Source organism: Gadus chalcogrammus, chromosome 11, assembly GCF_026213295.1.
Source record: "Gadus chalcogrammus isolate NIFS_2021 chromosome 11, NIFS_Gcha_1.0, whole genome shotgun sequence".
In the NCBI taxonomy this organism is placed as follows: domain Eukaryota; kingdom Metazoa; phylum Chordata; class Actinopteri; order Gadiformes; family Gadidae; genus Gadus; species Gadus chalcogrammus.
The window spans coordinates 27,452,224-27,472,426 of NC_079422.1; the positions used below are offsets into that span (position 1 = coordinate 27,452,224).

General features: G+C 53.7%; 2 protein-coding genes across 2 annotated transcripts; one reads left to right on the forward strand and one right to left on the reverse strand.

Annotated features, from left to right (window-relative positions):
* The first annotated feature begins 6,941 nt into the window (after positions 1-6,941).
* On the forward strand, positions 6,942-9,593 carry cxcl11.8 (chemokine (C-X-C motif) ligand 11, duplicate 8). Its single transcript, XM_056602877.1, has 4 exons — positions 6,942-7,230; positions 7,635-7,755; positions 8,858-8,935; positions 9,092-9,593. Exons 1-4 carry the CDS (start codon positions 6,942-6,944, stop codon positions 9,126-9,128), a joined length of 525 nt encoding a protein of 174 aa, XP_056458852.1. The 3' UTR covers positions 9,129-9,593.
* On the reverse strand, positions 9,574-19,890 carry ppm1f (protein phosphatase, Mg2+/Mn2+ dependent, 1F). Its single transcript, XM_056602724.1, has 8 exons — positions 19,741-19,890; positions 18,391-18,568; positions 17,594-17,733; positions 17,276-17,481; positions 14,904-15,092; positions 12,558-12,701; positions 11,503-11,596; positions 9,574-10,583 (listed from the first exon to the last, which is right to left on the reverse strand). Exons 2-8 carry the CDS (start codon positions 18,558-18,560, stop codon positions 10,174-10,176), a joined length of 1,353 nt encoding a protein of 450 aa, XP_056458699.1. The 5' UTR covers positions 18,561-18,568; positions 19,741-19,890; the 3' UTR covers positions 9,574-10,173.
* Positions 19,891-20,203: the final 313 nt, after the last annotated feature.

The window sequence follows — 20,203 nt, forward strand, 5'->3', positions numbered from 1 at the left end:
ACCGCCCCCTGGACCTCTAGAGAGACCGCCTGGACCTCTAGAGAGACCACCCCCTGGACCTCTAGAGAGACCGCCCCCTGGACCTCTAGAGAGACCGCCTGGACCTCTAGAGAGACAGCCCCCTGGACCTCTAGAGAGACCGCCCCCTGGACCTCTAGAGAGACCGCCTGGACCTCTAGAGAGACCGCCCCCTGGACCTCTAGAGAGACCGCCCCCTGGACCTCTAGAGAGACCGCCCCCTGGACCTCTAGAGAGACCGCCCCCTGGACCTCTAGAGAGACCGCCTGGACCTCTGGAGAGACCGCCTGGACCTCTGGTCGAAGGGCTAGCCATGGGTCTGGTGCTCCTCCTAGGGGTGTGGGTGTGTGTGGTGGTCCGGCTCCCCTGGGGGTCTGCGGCCGGGGGCCCCCCAGGGGAGCCACGCTGCATCAAGGTGAACAGCTGTAAGTGCATCATGGAGGACGGGACCGGAGTCATCAACCTGGACGGGGTCGGGGACCGGGGGGGCTTCCTGAGGCCGGTGCCCCGCCCGCCGGGGGTCCGGGACCCCCGGGACCAGGACCTCCTGCTGGCCTTCAGCCCCTGCTGGCCGCTGGCGGAGCCCTGGGAGCTGGCCGGGACGGCCTGCAGCCGGGCCGCCGCGTGCCTCATAGCCAGGTGGGCGTGGCTCGAGTCAGGTGGGTGTGGCTCACAGTAAGTTGGGCGTGGCTCATGTCAGGTGGGCATGGCTCACCTGACATGAGCATGGAAAGGTGAGCGTGTCACATGGCAAGGTGGGCGTGGCTCACAGCCAAGTGGGCATGACGCATGGCCAGGTGGGCGTGGCTCAGGTCAGGTAGGCGTGTCGCATGGCCAGGTGGGTGTGGTTCACACCCATGTAGGCGTGGCTCATGTCAGGTGGGCAGTCTCACAGCCAGGTAGGTGTGTCTCAAAGCCAGGTGGGCGTGGCTCACAGCCAGGTGGATGTGTCTTTTGTGGGGTGGGCGTGTCTCTTGTCGGGTGGGCGTGTCTCTTGTCGGGTGGGCGTGGCTCTTATCAGGTGGGCAGGAATAAGGCTACTGCATGCGGCTTTAACAGCTTTATGATTCAGATGATCACTCAGTCTGGGAGGCACCAGGAGAACGCTGGAATCTTGCACAAAAATACGCATACACACACACACACACTTAAACACAAACACATACACACATGTACGTATAGACACTAGGGCTGTCAAAATTGCTCAAAAATGACATTCGAATATTCGTTTGGAAAAAAATCACGAATTCGAACTATTCGAATATCTGGTTGCCTATTTTACGCAGTTGCCGTCAATATGTCAATAATGCGACAAAACCATGGTTCAAATTAGTGGGATATATATATATCCTATATATAGGGCGGCGGCTTCCTGCTGGGCATTTCCTTACTTTAAAACGAGGGACATCGCGAACAGACGGAGGCTCATTCACAAAGCAGTTAGGCGCTTGTACCGCGGGAGTGTTTTTTCACATTCGAATATTATGAGGGACATCGCGAACAGACAGAGGCTCACTCACAAAGCAGATAGGCGCTTGTGTAACCGAGCGTTGGCACTTAGATATTTATATGACAAGAATGACACAAGCGTGGAAGGGAAAATAGTCTCGTTTACTTAGTACCTATCAGAAGTCACCCAGTCACAGCGTGAGAGCTGGAATACCTATATCCAAGTACGGAAACCCCGAGGGGATAAAATACATTCGCTCTTCACAATACTAGTCTGTTACACTTGTACCGCAGGAGTGTTATTTCACATTCGAATATTATGAGGGACATCGCGAACAGACAGAGGCTCATTCACAAAGCAGATAGAGGCGCTTGTACCGCGGGAGTGTTTTTTCACATTCGAATATTAATTTTCACGTTCGAATTCGCGTTTTTGGATGCATTTCGAACGAATATTCGAACTTCGAATATTCGTTGACAGCCCTAATAGACACACACACACACAAACATATATAAACACACACATATACATACACACACACACACACACACACACACACACACACACACACACACACACACACACTTAAACCCACGCACATTCACACACACCAGAACCAGCCAACCTTCTCCTAGGTCGTTCTTCTGACCCTTGACCCTGACCACATTCAGAAATGGTTTCTTTCTTCTGATTTCCTGTAACTGGAAGGCTGGTTTCTGTTTCTTCTTTCCTCAGAAATTCTCTTAATCCTGCTCCATACTTCCAGTTTCGCTTTCTGAAACAAAGCCCTGATTTCCCCTTCAGCTACGTTCTAATCCTGCACTCAGCAATACGCTAAACACTCACTAGATTAAACACTAAACCCTTAATGACTCACTAAATACTAAACTTAACACTGAACCTTTTACACTAGTCTAAACACTTAGACTGGTTAGTGCTATAAAGCACTAACCAGCGCTATAAAGCACTAACTACTAAATACTAAATAAACACTTTATACTTAACTCCAATGCTGAACGATAATGGCTTTAGTAAATCTTATCTTATTGTAACGGTTCTCACAGAAGCATTGAAGAATGGTTACCACAACTAGAAAGCGAGAAGGTTGGCGGGGTGTAACACACTTAACGTACTAACCTACCCAGCCTACCTCACCTAACTAACCTACCTAAACTACCTAACCTAACTAACTAACCTAACCTAGCTATCCCACCTACCTAACCTACCTCACCTTATTAACCTAACCCAGGCTCACCGCCCCCCCGTCTGTTGTCATCAATGTCAAATGGATCAATGGGTTTGATGGATGTACTCAATGTTCTCATATCAGGGGACAACTAGTAAACTAACTAACTCCCTCCCCCTCCTCCCCCCTCCTCTCCCTCCCGTCCCTCCCCCCCTCCCTCCCCTCCTCCCTCCTCCCTCCCTCCCCTCAATCCACTCCCCTCCTCCCCCCCTCCCTCCTCCCTCCCTCCCCTCAATCCACTCCCCTCCTCCCCCCTCCCCCCCTCCCTCCTCCCTCCCCTCAATCCACTCCCCTCCTCCCTCCCTCCCCCCCTCCCTCCCCTCCCTCCCCTCAATCCACTCCCCTCCCTCCCCTCCCCTCTCCCCCCCCCTCCCCCCCCCCCCTCTCCCGCCCCCCCCCTCCTCCCTCCCTCCCCTCCCTCCCCCCCCTCCCTGGCGTTCTTCTGTCTCAGAGGGGCGGGCTCCATCAGCTACGAGGACTACGGCCGGCGCGAGGGCAGCAGCTTCCAGTTCAACGGCAGCAGTCGGACGCTGTCCGTCTCCTACTACGGTGAGAGCCTTAGGGCGCCCCTCCCTCTCAGTGAGACCCCCCAACCCTTCCATACACTCCCCTGGCCCCCCATCACACCTCTGGCTCTCTCTCTCTCTCTCTCTCTCTCTCTCTCTCTCTCTTCTCCTCTCTCTCTCTCTCCTCTCTCTCTCTCTCTCTCTCTCTCCCTCTCTCTCTCTCTCTCTCTCTCCTCTCTCTCTCTCTCTCTCTCTCTCTCTCTCTCTCTCTCTCCTCTCTCTCTCTCTCTCTCTCTCTCTCTCTCTCTCTCTCTCTCTCTCTCTCTCTCTCTCTCCTCAGCCCCAGCGGACCTCGACCGCCCGATGACCGTCATCCATTACCGCTGCGGGCCCGACCGGTCCGGGCCCCTCGTTCTCTGGGCGGAGCCTCGCACGGCCGGGCCCCTGCAGGTGTGGGTGGGCGGCCCCTGTGCGTGCGCCAACGGCTGCGGGGGGGGCGACCTCGGGCTGGGGACCATCTTTCTCATCATCCTCATCATCAGCGCCACCGCCTACTTCGTCCTCGGTAAACAATCACAAGCTGTTGTTGTTTTTATTGGCAGGGGGCATCGGCCAATCAGGGAGAACCCAACCTAGGCTGTAAACAAACCCTTCAACACTTAATACACTAACAATAAGAGAGTTTGAGGAAACTGAAGCATGAAAGATAAAGACTTTATTATCCCTCGCAAACTGGTAAACAAAGCGTGAGGCGGTTTGCAGAAGAACCAAGAAGCCTCAAGAAGCCTCAAGAAGCCTCAAGAAGCCTCTCCCCAGGGCTCAGCCGAAGGGCTGACAGGCCCCCCGTCCCGCGCCCCAACGGCCGCGCCCCCACGTCCGCGCCCCAACGGCCGCGCCCCCCGTCCCAACGGCCGCGCCCCAACGGCCGCGCCCCAACGGCCGCGCCCCCCGTCCCGCGCCCCAACGGCCGCGCCCCCCGTCCCGCGCCCCAACGACCGCGCCCCCCGTCCCGCGCCCCAACGGCCGCGCCCCAACGGCCGCGCCCCAACGACCGCGCCCCCCGTCCCGCGCCCCCAACGGCCGCGCCCCAACGGCCGCGCCCCAACGGCCGCGCCCCAACGACCGCGCCCCAAGTCCCGCGCCCCAACGACCGCGCCCCAAGTCCCGCGCCCCCCGTCCCGCACCCCAACGACCGCACCCCACGTCCCGCGCCCCAACGACCCGTCCGGCGCAGTCGTGAACCTGCTTTGGTTCTGCGTCGGTTATTAGTAAGCGGACCAATCACAGCCCTTGCGGTCGACGTGAGGAGGGTCTGCGAGGACGTGAGGGGTCCGTCAGCCCCTCGGGTTGGTGACCGTGGGACCATATGCTACGTTCTGCCCACCATCCTCTGCACCTCACCCCCTCATCTCGTGCTTCCTTATGTGGACGTCTGACGTCTACTCCAGAACATTCTGACACTCCTCTTGGCCCCCAGCCAGTATCTCCCCATATGGACCGGATGGAACGCCCTCAGAACATTAAACCGACCGCACTCGTTCACCTCGGCTCCTGGCAGCTGTGACGGCAGCAGCCTGCAGACGTACTTGGGGCGAGTGGCACCGGGTTTACTCCAGGTTTCTCCTCCTCACATTTTTTTAATCATAGCGGATAGGCAGGATGATAATTGTATATTATCAATAAATGTTAGGAGTACATTTCTCTGTACGCAGTCTCACCTGCGCTGCCTCTCGGTGGCGATTGACCGTTTCAAGGTGAAGCCGGTTCAATGTGAACATTAATAAACGTTAAAAAAACGGATAGACTAGTATCTAGGTCCACACAGCTGCGTCGTGCTTCTGGCTGGCCAGTGCCCTCTGACCTTCATGTATCACCTCTCCACACCGCAGGCTCGTGCGCGCTGCGGGCCTTCCGGACGTCGAACGGCGTGCAGATCGCCCCGGAGGAGAGCGTGTGGTGCATCATGTGCTACCTGCTGACCGAGAGGCCGGCCAGCAGGGGGCGCCAGAGGCTGAACTCCGAGAGGCACCAGACGGCGTAAACCAACGGCTGCAGTGGGGCTCATCAATCAATCAATGATCTATTGAGTTCTACTCCATTGACTGTGTGCGCGCGCGCGCGTGCGTGTGTGTGTGTGGCCTTTGTTGGTGTTAAGTTTCTAAAGTTAATGATGGTTCGTAGTTTCACCCTAACCAAAGCAAAACTCAGCATCACCTTTTAGATTTGATTCTAAATGTGTATTTGTGTGAGCTGCATTCTGTTTTTATGTGCCGAGTTTGTTTTTGTTGATGCTGTGATGTTGCATTGGGTGCATTGCTGTTATTAACGACAGGGCTGTTGTGATATTAAAGTATTCCACCTGGTTGACCTCCGCTCAAGCCTCGCTTGTCTCAGAGGGGCTGAGCTCCTTACCAGCAAGTCAGGTCCATAGTCTCTCATAAACCTCCGGTGGGAGAGCGACATGGTGTGTAGTCAGTCAAAGGTCGGGTAGGATTAGGAGACAACAAGTCAGCTCTATTCGGAAAAGTATCCTAAGAACCGCAGCCCCTTGGTGAGGCCCCCCCTTCACTGTAAAGCGTCTTTGAGTGTCTAGAAAAGCTGTAAATAAATTAAATCCATTATTATTATCTTAGCATCATTAAACCCGCAGCCCCTTAGTGTCAGTATCAGTAACGTCCTCCAGGCCCTTTGGTCGCAGTGAAAGGATGAACAGTGACGCAGTGAAAGGATGAACGGTGACGCAGTGAAAGGATGAACGGTGACGCAGTGAAAGGATGAACGGTGACGCAGTGAAAGGATGAACGGTGACGCAGTGAAAGGATGAACGGTGACGCAGTGAAAGGATGAACGGTGACGCAGTGAAAGGATGAACGGTGAAGCAGTGAAAGGATGAACGGTGACGCAGTGAAAGGATGAACGGTGACGCAGTGAAAGGATGAACGGTGTCGCAGTGAAAGGATGAACGGTGACGCAGTGAAAGGATGAACGGTGACGCAGTGAAAGGATGAACGGTGACGCAGTGAAAGGATGAACGGTGACGCAGTGAAAGGATGAACGGTGACGCAGTGAAAGGATGAACGGTGACGCAGTGAAAGGATGAACGGTGACGCAGTGAAAGGATGAACGGTGACGCAGTGAGCGCTTCGGCACTCAGACAGCAGCGGCTTCACTTCCTTTTTCCAGAGAAACGGCTGAAGAACAGGAAGCGCTGAACCGCTGCAGGTCTGCACGCCTCCAGACACCACCCCAAAACCCCCAAAACCACCCCCAAAACCCCCACCAAGACCACCCAGACCCCCACCAAGACCACCCAGACCCCCACCAAGACCACCCAGACCCCCACCATGACCCCCAATACCACCCCCCAGACCCCCACCAAGACCCCCACCAGGACCCCTGCTTCCTCCGAGGCCTCTCTTGTCTTCAAGTCATAAACCGTTGCTCGTTGCCTTTGCTCCAAATGTCTGGCGCAGTGTGAATGGACCCCCCCCACGCAGGGAATGTGATGACCCCGCTGTGGTCCCCGAGGGAGGGCCAGCCCCCGGCCGAGGCCTTAGGAGACCTCTCAATAATACACTGATTCTTCTTTATCAACGGGATGCATGCCCTTCTTTCTCCAAACGGGGAGACGGCAGAGCAGAGGTTTATGGGAAGACGTAAAGAGCCAAGAGTGAGGGGGGAGGGTGGAGGGGAGGGGGGAGGGTGGAGGGGAGGGGGAGGCATGGCAGCTCAGGTCCCACTTCTGCAAACTCGAAAGCCTTCAGTGGAGCGGTCCCTATTCCGGGAAACCAGCGGGGAGTTCTGTGGAACAGAGGAGAGGCTGGGCCCTGTGGGCGGGCCCCTTTGGGGGCGGGCCCTCCTCCCCAGGAGGGCCCGCCCCCAGAGGGGCCGCGAGGATATAAACCCCTGGCGGAGCTCCCCTCCCCAGAAGCCGCCCAGCAGCACCATGACAGCCACCAGCCTCCCCCTGACAGGCCTCCTGTGCCTCCTGCTCGTCTGCCACCTGAACGGTAACTCACCCCTTTGGGATGTCCTTCTATTATCTTAATGTTGGAGCTCATATTCTGTAGGCGACGCTTTCTGATGCATTATTACACTTTATCTCTGCACCTGTCGCCTACGATAGCGCACGTGCTATCTAAAGACACAAGTTATTTAAAGAGCCATGATAGACATTCCATCATATTCCTTTAACGTTCACAGCTTATGCCGAAGCTGTAGCCTACAAGCTGCACTAGTTAACAGCAGACACAGTAGTTAACAGAAGTAAACAGTTGTTAACAGAAGTTAACAGTAATTAACAGCAGACACAGTAGTTAACAGAAGTAAACAGTTGTTAACAGAAGTAAACACGAGTTAACAGCAGATACAGTAGTTAACAGTATTTAACATGTGTCATTCCTCCGTCTCTCAGGGCAACAACCACGCGGTAGTAAGTGTTTGTGTGCAAACAAAGGTGCCAACCATGTGAAAGAAAGAGTGAAGAGCTTCGAGGTGTTTCCAGCAGATCACTCGTGTCACAGGGTCGAGATTCTGTGAGTATTACACATCTCTAAAGGACACATCTCTAAAGGGCACGTCTCTAAAGGACACGTCTCTAAAGGACACGTCTTTAAAGGACACGTCTCTAAAGGACACGTCTCTAAAGGACACGTCTTTAAAGGACACATCTCTAAAGGACACGTCTCTTATGGACACGTCTTTAAATGACACGTCTCTAAAGGACACGTCTCTAAAGGACACGTCTCTAAAGGACACGTCTCTTAAGGACAGGTCTTTAAAGAATACCTCTCTAAAGGATGCATCTTTTAATGATACATCTCTAAAGGATGCATCTTTAAAGTATGCATTTCTATAGGACACATCTCTAACGGACAAATCTTTAATCACATCTTACATTAATTATATCTTTAATGTTACTAATCGTTCATGCTTATCATCTTTAATGTTAGCCTCTTTAATGTTAGCCTCTAATGGTTACCCTGCTCTCGGGGGTCACCAGCGCCTCAGGGCTCTAACGGTTCTGTTGTGTTCTCCAGGGTCACCAGCGCCTCAGGGCTCTAACGGTTCTGTTGTGTTCTCCAGGGTCACCAGCGCCTCAGGGCTCTAACGGTTCTGTTGTGTTCTCCAGGGTCACCAGCGCCTCAGGGCTCTAACGGTTCTGTTGTGTTCTCCAGGGTCACCAGCGCCTCAGGGCTCTAACGGTTCTGTTGTGTTCTCCAGGGTCACCAGCGCCTCAGGGCTCTAACGGTTCTGTTGTGTTCTCCAGGTTCACCAGCGCCTCAGGGCTCTAACGGTTCTGTTGTGTTCTCCAGGGTCACCAGCGCCTCAGGGCTCTAACGGTTCTGTTGTGTTCTCCAGGGTCACCAGCGCCTCAGGGCTCTAACGGTTCTGTTGTGTTCTCCAGGGTCACCAGCGCCTCAGGGCTCTAACGGTTCTGTTGTGTTCTCCAGGGTCACCAGCGCCTCAGGGCTCTAACGGTTCTGTTGTGTTCTCCAGGTTCACCAGCGCCTCAGGGCTCTAACGGTTCTGTTGTGTTCTCCAGGGTCACCAGCGCCTCAGGGCTCTAACGGTTCTGTTGTGTTCTCCAGGGTCACCAGCGCCTCAGGGCTCTAACGGTTCTGTTGTGTTCTCCAGGGTCACCAGCGCCTCAGGGAAACAGTGTTTGGACCCAGCGTCCCCCAGGGGCCGACGACTCCTCACCGTGTGGAACAAGTAGGTCGTCTGATACAGTCTGCACTATAGGAGTAGAGGAGAGGAGGGGAGAGGAGAGGAGAGGAGAGGAGAGGAGCAGCTAGTGGTAGCGCAGCAGAGGAGCCAGAGAGGAGGAGTATGAAGTCTTTAATAATACGTGTTTTTCTTGGCTAACAGGAAGAACAGGAAAACAGCACCTCCAACGGTCATGTGACCGCTTGAACCAATCAGGGCCTGGATCCGCACAGGCTGCCTTCTCTGGGCCAACCAACCAATCATGAACCGTGAGGAACTAGTGTCCGAACTGAGCAGAGAGCTGTTTGGTTAGTCACTAACTGACAAGCGAGCTGTTTGGTTAGTCACTAACTGACCAGAGAGCTGTTTGGTTAGGCACTAACTGACCACAGAGCTGTTTGGTTAGTCACTAAGACACTAACTGAGCAGAGAGCTGTTTGGTTAGTCACTAACTGACCACAGAGCTGTTTGGTTAGTCACTAACTGACCACAGAGCTGTTTGGTTAGTGAATGTACATTAATAACATAATGTAAATAACATTGATTACATTAATAATGTAAATACATTTATGGAAATTGTTGATGAAGTGTATGTACTAGGTTTAATGTTGCACATTTCCTACTAATAAAAGTCTTACCAAAAGGTCTTGTTTGACATCATTCATCTTATTCTAACGACATAAGGAATCATTAAATATTTTTTAAAACAAATGGAAGACAAAAAAAATACTGTATCGTCTTTATCTTTTTTATTACTGTTTATATTAGTTAACTTGACTTTAGGTAAAAATACTGTTAGTCCAACATAATACATTTTTTATGGATGCATAACATGAAGCACCATTACATGATGGGGGAGAGATGACATCGTTAGCTTCAGCTCATAACGAGCTGGACCTGGCTGTGAGGAGGTCATGACCTATGACCTGTGACCTATGAAGTGACCTCTGAGACCACAGAGGGAAATACTGTAAAGGTTAGGAACCACTATCCTCTTCCACCGGCTTAATAGATTTGAATAATGATTTAGCATTTTAATATAAAGAGCCCCGAGAGAGCCCTGGGGGGCCCCTGAGGGCCCAGGGGGGCCCCAGCACAGTGCTGCTCGGATAACAGGGGTTCAGCCCCCCCCCCCCCCCCCCCCGCTTGGAAATACTGCTTCAGTAGTTTGGCAACGTCCTGTTGGATTCCACGCTCCTCTCTCATTGGTCCGTTGGCACAGTGCAGCCCCTCCTCCCCACTCCTTACCCTGATGCATCTTGGGTGTCGGAGTCTTCAGAGCGGTCTGGGGCCGGCTGTGCGGTCGCCGTGGCAACGCGCCCTGAGGCCAGGACGCTGTGGGGGGGGCGGAGGAAGACCACCATGACGGTGATGTTGTCGCTGGAGCCCGCCTCCCTGGCGTGGGAGACCAGCTTCTGGGCCACGCCCTCCCCTGCGGCGGCCACGCCCCCCCCCTCCCCGGCCACGCCCGCCCCCCCCCCGGCCACGCCCGCCCCCCCCTCCAGGGCGTCCAGCACCAGCCCGGGGACCTCGGCGGCGCTGACGGTGTCGAAGAAGCCGTCGCAGGCCAGCAGCAGGAAGTCCTCCCCACCGCTGAGCGACACCGTCACGGAGTCCGCCTCCCCCGAGACGTAGGGCTTCTGGTCGAAGTCCCCTGGGAACAGAGAGGGAGGGGGGGGGGGAGAGAGGGGGGAGAGAGAGGGGGGGGGGAGAGAGGGGGGGGGGGGGGGGGGGGGGAGAGGGGAGGGGGACAGAGAGGGGGGGAGAGAAAGAGAGGGGGGGGAGAGAGAGGGGGGGGGAACAGAGAGGGGGGGGGACAGAGGGGGGGGAAGGAGAGGGGGGGGAGAGGGGGGGGGGAGAGAGGGGGGGGCAGAGGTGGGGGGGAACAGAGAGGGGGGGCACAACTGTGAGGGCTCCGTTGAAAAGAGGGTAAAGGTCTCCATGGGACTCACCGTGATAAATAGGTTAAATAAAAAAATAAACAGGGGGGGTGGTGAACACAAGAGGGTGACCTGCAGCCCCCCCCCCCAAAAGCTGACCTCTGACCCGCCACCCAGTCTGACCTATGGCCCCCCCGCCCCCCCCAGACTGACCTCCTGCTCCCCCCCCCCCCCCAAGACTGACCTCTGACCCCCCACCCAGTCTGACCTCTGACCCCCCCTCCAGACTGACCTCTGACCCCCCCCAGACTGACCTATGCCCCCCCCCTCCAGACTAACCCAGGCCCCCCCCCCCCAGACTGACCTCTGAACCCCCCCCCTCCAGACTGACCTCTGACCCCCCCCAGACTGACCTATGCCCCCCCATCCAGACTGACCTCTGACCCCCCCTCCAGACTGACCTCTGACCCCCCCCCCAGACTGACCTCTGAACCCCCCCCCCCCAGACTGACCTCTGACCCCCCCCCAGACTGACCTATGCCCCCCCCCCTCCAGACTGACCTCTGACCCCCCCCTCCAGACTGACCTCTGAACCCCCCCCCTCCAGACTGACCTCTGACCCCCCCCCCTCCAGACTGACCTCTGAACCCCCCCCCCTCCAGACTGACCTCTGACCCCCCCCCCCAGACTGACCTATGGCCCGGGACACGGCGTAGGTGCCGTTGACCCTCCAGCAGCCGCTGAAGGTCACGCAGCCCCCCAGCTCCTCAACGCGCCGCCGCTCATCCTGGGGGGGCGGAGAACAGGTTATCACACAGACCCCCCCACACTGTCCCCCCCCACACTGACGCCCCCCCACACTGACACCCCCGCAGTGACCTCAGACCCCCCACACTGCCCCCCCCACACTGACCTCAGACCCCCCCACACTGACCCCCCCCACACTGACGCCCCCCCACACAGACCCCACACTGACGCCCCCGCAGTGACCTCAGACCCCCCCACACTGACCCCCCACACTGACCCCCCAACACTGATGCCCCCACAGTGATCTCAGACCCCCCCCACACTGACCCCCCCACACTGACACCCCCACAGTGATCTCAGACCCCCCCACACTGACCTCAGACCCCACCACACTGACCCCCCCCACACTATACCCCCAACACTGACGCCCCCAGTGATCTCAGACCCCCCCACACTGACCTCAGACCCCACCACACTGACCCCCCCCCACACACTGACCTCAGACCCCTCCACACTGACCCCCCCACACTGACCCCCCCACATTGATCCAGTGCAGTAGACTGCAGTAGAATAGCTTAGAGTACAGTAGACTACAGTATAATACAGTAAACTACAGTAGAATAGAGTAGAACACAGTATAATTCAGTAGAACATAGTAGAACATAGTAGAACTCATTAGACTCCAGTAGACTACAGTAGAACCCAGTAGACTACAGCAGAACCCAGTAGAACCCAGCAGACTACAGTAGAACCCAGTAGACTCCAGTAGACGACAGTAGAACCCAGTAGAACACAGTAGAACCCAGCAGATGAAAGTAGAACCCAGTAGACGACAGTAGAACCCAGTAGAACCCAGTAGACTCCAGTAGACCACAGTAGAACCCAGTAGACTACAGTAGAGCCCAGTGGAACCCAGTAGAACCCAGTAGGCGACAGTAGACTGCAGTAGAACCCAGTAGACTCCAGTAGAACCCAGTAGCAGAGAGCCGGTCTGAGCGCACCTCTCTCTCTGGCTTGTGGGGCTCCATGAGGGGCACCACGTGGCCCTGGGTGACCAGCAGGGCCTGGGAGTCCCCCAGCCAGGCCAGGGTCAGGTCCTGGTCCTGGATCAGCACCGCCACCCCCGTGCTGCCGCTCCGGAGCCGCTGGGGACCAGAGCGGAACGACGGGAACGTTAGGAACATCAAGAACCATCAGGAACAGACCAGCACAGAGACCAGGAGGAACCAGAGACCAGGAGGAACCAGAGACCAGGAGGAACCAGACCAGCACAGAGACCAGGAGGAACCAGAGCCCAGGAGGAACCAGAGCCCAGGAGGAACCAGAGACCAGGAGGAACCAGAGACCATCAGGAACAGACCACCACAGAGACCAGGAGGAACCAGAGACCAGGAGGAACCAGAGACCAGGAGGAACCAGAGACCAGGAGGAACCAGAGAGAGACCAGGAAGAACCAGAGAGACCAGTAGGAACCAGAGAGTGACCAGGAGGAACCAGAGAGACAAGGAGGAACCAGAGAGAGACCAGGAGGAACCAGAGAGAGACCAGGAGAAACCAGAGAGAGACCAGGAGGAACCAGAGAGAGACCAGGAGGAACCAGAGAGAGACCAGGAGGAAACAGAGCCCAGGAGGAACCAGAGAGACGAGGAGGAACCAGAGAGACCAGGAGGAACCAGAGACCAGGAGGAACCAGAGCCCACCACAGAGACCAGGAGGAACCAGAGCCCAGGAGGAACCAGAGACCAGGAGGAACAAGAGACCAGGAGGAACCAGAGACCAGGAGGAACCAGAGACCAGGAGGAACCAGAGCCCAGGAGGAACCAGAGACCACCACAGAGACCAGACCACCACAGAAACCAGGAGGCCTTCATGTTCGGCTCTAGTATGCGGTAGGGTCCTCCATCGTTCCCCTCTCTCTCCATACATAGGTCTACAGACGTACCTGCAAACTCATTTGGGTTGAAAAAGGTGACAAACTAGCTATAAACAGTAAATCCCATTGGCCAAATTTGGCAATATATCAACATAATATTAATTTCATTTTTTCATCCTTTTGGCCTGGACAAGCCTTTCAAGGGCCCGTTTTCTCTGCTTGGCAATATGCCTCTTTCGGGCCACACTATCGTTCTCCACCACCTCTGCCCTATTACTAGCAGCACTGGTAGATGGCTGGCAGCCAAACAAACTTTGTCGGCAAACCGGCGACAAATTTTGATATGTCACGCCACACTTTCGCCGCGCACAGGCGAGCGCGTTCACGATGATTTGTGGCGCGACAAATTCGCTCGAGTTGAAATATTTCAACTTTGACGCGAATTTCGCGTGATGACAGCCAATCAGCGTTCCAACAGCGTGGCCACTGAGTGACATGTGTAACGTAACAGCCAATCAGCGTTCAACCGTCAAACTCAGTGCAGTGCAGTCCGGGATGAACTGCAGCATTGAGGAGAAAGTGATTGTTGCCGTTTGCGACTCCCGGAGCTCTATATATAATATAATTATATATAATATCACGGCCAAAAGCTATGTGCGCCTCCGGATGGCCGTAGCGCGGGGAGCTCTCCTAGGGATTGGGCTTCTCGGGGTTTGTTTACCGGCGTTGCTATGGTTTCCGGTCTTGTGTGTTCCAACGGTTTAGGTAGGCCTATCTAATAAATCTCTGTCTAATCAATACTTCATTCACTGCCTCTTCCGTGGACATTACAATATTATCAAACTCATCAAACTCATTACCACACACGGATGTGAATTTTTCATTACGTGTTCGCTTTCAACCCTCTCATATCTGACCACAATGACATAGCCGCCAGTAATATCAGATAATACGGATGCTGTGATAAGATTAGCCTTCACCAACGTATTATTTTCGCATTAACTGGGTGACGTAGAACTGGTCTAGCTAATCATTTACTTAAGCAACGTTAAAATTATACAGCATACATTTTTTTGTCAGATTACTAGACTAAAACTTGTATCTGTCGCTGACGACTGAGCAGTCCACTCAAGACTGGAACGATGGGGGGGGGGCCGCGGACGCGCGCTGTGGTTTATCTTGATTATGATTGGTGGTCGTGGAACGCGAGTCATTTGTCCAAAGATTATTTTTTTTGTGAAGATAGCGAACTTGTTTCTCGCTCATTATACAGTCGGTTATTATACAGTCGATGGTTGGTTGGCTGGTCGGTCAGTCCCCCCCCCCCCCCGCTTAAAATAAAACTCTTTGGATCTCCACGATTCACGTAAATGACCTATTTTGAGTTGAAAAACGGCGAATTTCGCCGAACGGCGACTAGTTTGCAGGTATGTCCAGATGTGTGAACAAGGAGCAGTGTAGAGCAGCAGCCCACCTCGCGGCCGGCCTTGTCTCTGAACATCTGGTCGGTGAGCAGGAAGGCGTGTCTGAAGGCGGCGGCGGCGTCGCTCCGTAGCTCCGCCTCCTGGCTGAGGAGGACCTGCAGGTGGGCGGCGGCAAAGACGGCGGCATCGACGCCCCCGTGGCCGTCGAACACGCCGTAGTAGCGGCGCTGTACCCCGTCCTGAGCAGCAGCGACAGGGTCGGTTACAGAGAGATGTAGAGATAGAGATATAGGACCTTACATCACAGAGAGATGTAGAGATAGAGATATAGGACCTTACATCACAGAGAGATGTAGAGATAGATGGAGATATAGGACCTTACATCACAGAGAGATGTAGAGATAGATGGAGACATAGGACCTTACATTACAGAGAGATGTAGAGATAGATGGAGATATAGGACCTTACATTACAGAGAGATGTAGAGATAGATAGAGATATAGGACCTTACAATACAGAGAGATGTAGAGATAGATGGAGACATAGGACCTTACATCACAGAGAGATGTAGAGATAGATAGAGATATAGGACCTTACAATACAGAGAGATGTAGAGATAGATGGAGATATAGGACCTTACATTACAGAGAGATGTAGAGATAGATAGAGATATAGGACCTTACATCACAGAGAGATGTAGAGATAGATGGAGATATAGGACCTTACATCACAGAGAGATGTAGAGATAGATGGAGATATAGGACCTTACATCACAGAGAGATGTAGAGATAGATAGAGATATAGGACCTTACATCACAGAGAGATGTAGAGATAGATAGAGATATAGGACCTTACATCACAGAGAGATGTAGAGATAGATGGAGATATAGGACCTTACATCACAGAGAGATGTAGAGATAGAGATATAGGACCTTACATCACAGAGAGATGTAGCCAGAGATATAGGCCCTTACATTACAGAGATAGATATAGATAGAGATATAGGTACCTTACATTACAGAGAGATATAGGGTGCACTCACACTAGGCCATCTGGCCGTGGCCGTTTTCACACCTAACCGTGCTCAAATCTGCCAGTGTGAGTGTGGCCAGTCTGGCCAGGCCGGGCCAATTTGGCCACTTGGGAGAGGTGTGCTGCTACGGTACGGGCCGCTACGGTACAGATGCTAATGAGCCGACGCGTGCACACGCACGGCTACGCAACCTGAGCTGGATGACGTATTGTCAATGCGACGACCATGGACATAATAAAGGTGACGAGCCTTCTTTCCCATTAAACGGTAAACATCGCGTCAAGCGGTTCAACTGTTGGTGTGTTCTCTGTGTTGTTGTCCATTGTTGTTAAAACTCTGACTGGCGGCAAACTTTATTATGGTCCATGCAGCGGACGCTTGGTGATGACGTGTTACGACGTGATGACGTATGTACAAGAGCCTACCGTGGCCAGGCCACAGTTGCGACGGCCAACGGCCACGGCCAGATGGCCTAGTGTGAGTGCACCCATAGAGATAGATACCTTACATTACAGAGAGATATAGAGATAGATATAGGACCTTACATTACAGAGAGATAGATAGATAGGTACCTTACATTACAGAGGTAGATAGAGATAGAGATACCTTACATTACAGAGATATAGATATAGATAGAGATATAGGTACCTTACATTACAGAGGTCAATATAGATAGAGATATAGAAACCCTTTGTGTGTGTGTCTATGTGTGTGTCTCTGTGTGTGCGTCTGTGTGTGTATCTGTGTCCGTGTGTGTCTCTGTCTGTGTGTGTGCGTGTCTGTGTGTGTGTGTGTGTGCGTGTCTGTGTGTGTGTGTGTGCGAGTCTATGTGTGTGTGTGCGTCTGTGTGTGTGTCTCAGTGTGTGTGTGTGTGTGCGTCTGTGTGTGTGTCTCAGTGTGTCTCTGTGTGTGTGTGTGTCTCTGTGTGTGTGTGTGTGTCTCTGTGTGTGTCTCTGTGTGTGTGTCTCTGTGTGTGTGTGTGTGTCTCTGTGTGTGTGTGTCTCTATGTGTGTGTGTGTGTGTGTGTGTGTCTCTGTGTGTGTCTCTGTGTGTGTATCTCAGTGTGTGTGTGTGTGTGTGTGTGTGTGTCTCTGTGTGTGTGTGTGTGTGTCTCTGTGTGTGTGTGTGTGTGTGTCTCTGTGTGTGTGTCTCTGTGTGTGTGTGTGTGTGTCTCTGTGTGTGTGTCTCTGTGTGTGTGTGTGTGTGTGTGTCTCTGTGTGTGTGTGTGTGTGTGTGTCTCTGTGTGTGTCTGTGTGTGTGTCTCTCTCTGTGTGTGTGTCTCTGTGCGTGTGTCTCTGTGTGTGTGTCTCTCTGTGTGTGTGTGTGTGTGTGTGTCTCTGTGTGTGTCTCTGTGTGTGTCTCTCTGTGTGTCTCTCTGTGTGTGTGTACCTGGAGGTTGAACAGCGTGCTGAAGTGCTCCAGCGCCACGTGCCGGTCCTCCATCTTCCTGCGGGCGTTCCTGATGGCGTGGACGGAGCAGAGCGGCACGAAGGAGGTGGGGCTCGGGGGGGGGGTGGGAGGAGTCCGGTGCCAGGCCACGCCCACCTCCCGCAGAGTGTTGAGGAAGAACCGCTGGAAGGGCTCTGATTGGAGCACTGGGACGGAGGGGAGGAGCCAAATGATAAGGCAGTCTTGAGTAGCGTAGGATTAGGTCTCTCCCTCCCTCCCTCCCTCCCTCCCTCTCCCTCTCCCTCCCCCCCCACTCACACTGAACCGGGTCCTGGTCCACCTCCTGCTCCTGGTTGGCGAGGGTCTGGGGGGGGCAGTGGAAAGGTGAAAGGTCACTCTGGAGAACCTTGGCCACCGCAGCCTGGCAGAGGAGGGCAGACAGAGCTGGTGGGGTGGACCTAACACACACACACACACACACACACACACACACACACACACACACACACACACACACACACACGATAAGTACATTTGACAGCACTCACGCACAATAAAAAGACACACAAACACACAAATATAGAAACAGGCTTCTAGATGAGGGCTTCTAAACGGTGAGGAGGAACGATCTAGCCCTCATGCAGGGGAAAACAATGGTGACCTCACGGACAGGAAATTAGGTCATTCCGACAGGATGTGGGGTTAAGTCCTGTCTGCTCTCAGGATGTAGGTAGGGGTTCATCCTATCTGATGGCAAAAGGCCGAACTTAAAGACCAAAAAATAAATCTGAGCTTGCAGGCTGGTGTTCAGAGATCGATGACAACTTTGTAATTAAAAGTGAGTGTCATTTTGACATAAGAGCCACACTTTAGTGACTTTACCCGGGAGGCCATGGTAAATGAGGTTTATAGAGGTCTAGGTGCAGTGGGAGGCAGTGGGAGCCAGTGGGAGCCAGTGGGAGCCAGTGGGAGGCAGTGGGAGCCAGTGGGAGGCAGTGGGAGCCAGTGGGAGCCAGTGGGAGGCAGTGGGAGCCAGTGGGAGCCAGTGGGAGCCAGTGGGAGCCAGTGGGAGGCAGTGGGAGGCAGTGGGAGGCAGTGGGAGCCAGGGTACCCACCAGGTGCCTAGCAGGCGCAGGCCCAGCTCCAGGCTCTCCCCTTGCAGCTCCTCCAGGCCGACGGCCCCCCGGCTCAGGGGTCTGAGGGGGAGGGGGTCCTCGGGGCCGAGGGCCGACGGGAAGTCCTCCCCCAACCTCCGCAGGAAGCTCCTCACGTCCGGCTCTGCCATCCTGCTCCCTGCAGAGGGCGGGCGGTCAGGGACAGCGTGGACCAATCACCACGTAGCGTCCTGCATCAGCTGTACTGGTTGAACTGGTAAACACGCACTGTGGTGTGGAGCCAGTATCAGCTGTACTGGTTGAACTGGTACACACGCACTGTGGTGTGGAGCCAGTATCAGCTGTACTGGTTGAACTGGTACACACGCACTGTGGTGTGGAGCCAGTATCAGCTGTACTGGTTGAACTGGTACACACGCACTGTGGTGTGGAGCCAGTAACAGCTGTACTGGTTGAACTGGTACACAGTACACACGCACTGTGGTGTGGAGCCAGTATCAGCTGTACTGGTTGAACTGGTACACACGCACTGTGGTGTGGAGCCAGTAACAGCTGTACTGGTTGAACTGGTACACACGCACTGTGGTGTGGAGCCAGTATCAGCTGTAATGGTTGAACTGGTACACACTCACTGTGGGGCCAGTATCAGCTGTACTGGTTGAACTGGTACACACGCACTCTGGTGTGGAGCCAGTATCAGCTTTACTGGTTGAACTGGTACACACGCACTGCTTTGAAAAGGTATGTATTGGATGCATGCACATGTTGAACAGATAAGCACTGTATTAGTAAAACGGTCATACACTGTATGCTTTGAATCACTCACTGTACACCGTGTTGAACAGGTATGCGCTGTATGCGGAACAGGTATGCACTACATGTATGTACAAGTTAAACACGCACGCACTGTACGTGTTGAACAGGAACACTTGATTGCAAATAATGTATGTACTGCATGTATGTATGACTATTGGTATATAGTAGTAATCATGGTAATAATAGTGATATTTGCTAAAATGTACAAGTTCTAATTGAGGTCGGAGCGTCGTTGTGCTATGTGGAGAATTGTAGAACTACATCATTAAATAAAGATCGATTTGAAGCCAAATGTACAAAGCGTTTCACTGGAAAACCCAACAAGAGACGCAATATTATTATATTATTAATAATATTATCATTATTGCACATCAATAAACTGACACACTGCGTCTCTGGCCAAGGCTTCCAGTTTGAAGCCAATCTAAAATCTTCCCTTCAAACGAAGAGTTTCTAAATAACAAAACTATGAAGTAAAGCAAAAACATGGACTGAAACAATGGGAGGATTGACGATAAGAAGTTGTGTTCGTACCTTCAGCCTCCGTCGGTCTGCGGTCCAGCGCGTGTCCGCGGAGAGGAAACACCCAGAGGCCCGGCGGCGGCGCGCTTCCTCTTCCTGTCGGCCCGAACCCGAACCGATCCCAGCAGGGGCCCCTAGAACAGTTCAGTAGCAGCAGGAGCCTGGGACTTCTTCACGTTGTTCATGTTAGTTGTCTTCTTCTTCTTCTTCGGTAGTTTGGAGGACGTGGATGCCCCTGCTGGCCGCTTCAGGATAACCCCTCATCATATGAAACACCTACCCTGATTAACCACGAGGCGGCAGGGTGATATTAACAAACTAACGCAGTACCCACGAGGTATTTCTGTACAACGTCGAAAGCTTCGTTTATTGAAGAAAACTTTGCCCAAAAGTTGTCTTTCTTTGACGTTCTACATTGTTGCTCTTTTATTGAGTCGCTTTCTTTTTATATTTATATTTCATATAAGGCTATATG

Coding starts and splice junctions, on each gene's coding strand:
- cxcl11.8 (XM_056602877.1), top strand. CDS start 6,942: ATGGCAGCTCAGGTCCCACTTCTGCAAACTCGAAAGCCTTCAGTGGAG. Junction 7,231..7,634: donor GCTCGTCTGCCACCTGAACG/GTAACTCACCCC, acceptor TCCGTCTCTCAG/GGCAACAACCACGCGGTAGT. Junction 8,936..9,091: donor CTCCTCACCGTGTGGAACAA/GTAGGTCGTCTG, acceptor CTTGGCTAACAG/GAAGAACAGGAAAACAGCAC.
- ppm1f (XM_056602724.1), bottom strand. CDS start 18,560: ATGGCAGAGCCGGACGTGAGGAGCTTCCTGCGGAGGTTGGGGGAGGAC. Junction 12,702..14,903: donor GAGACAAGGCCGGCCGCGAG/GTGGGCTGCTGC, acceptor TCTGGTCCCCAG/CGGCTCCGGAGCGGCAGCAC. Junction 11,597..12,557: donor CCCACAAGCCAGAGAGAGAG/GTGCGCTCAGAC, acceptor CCGCCCCCCCAG/GATGAGCGGCGGCGCGTTGA.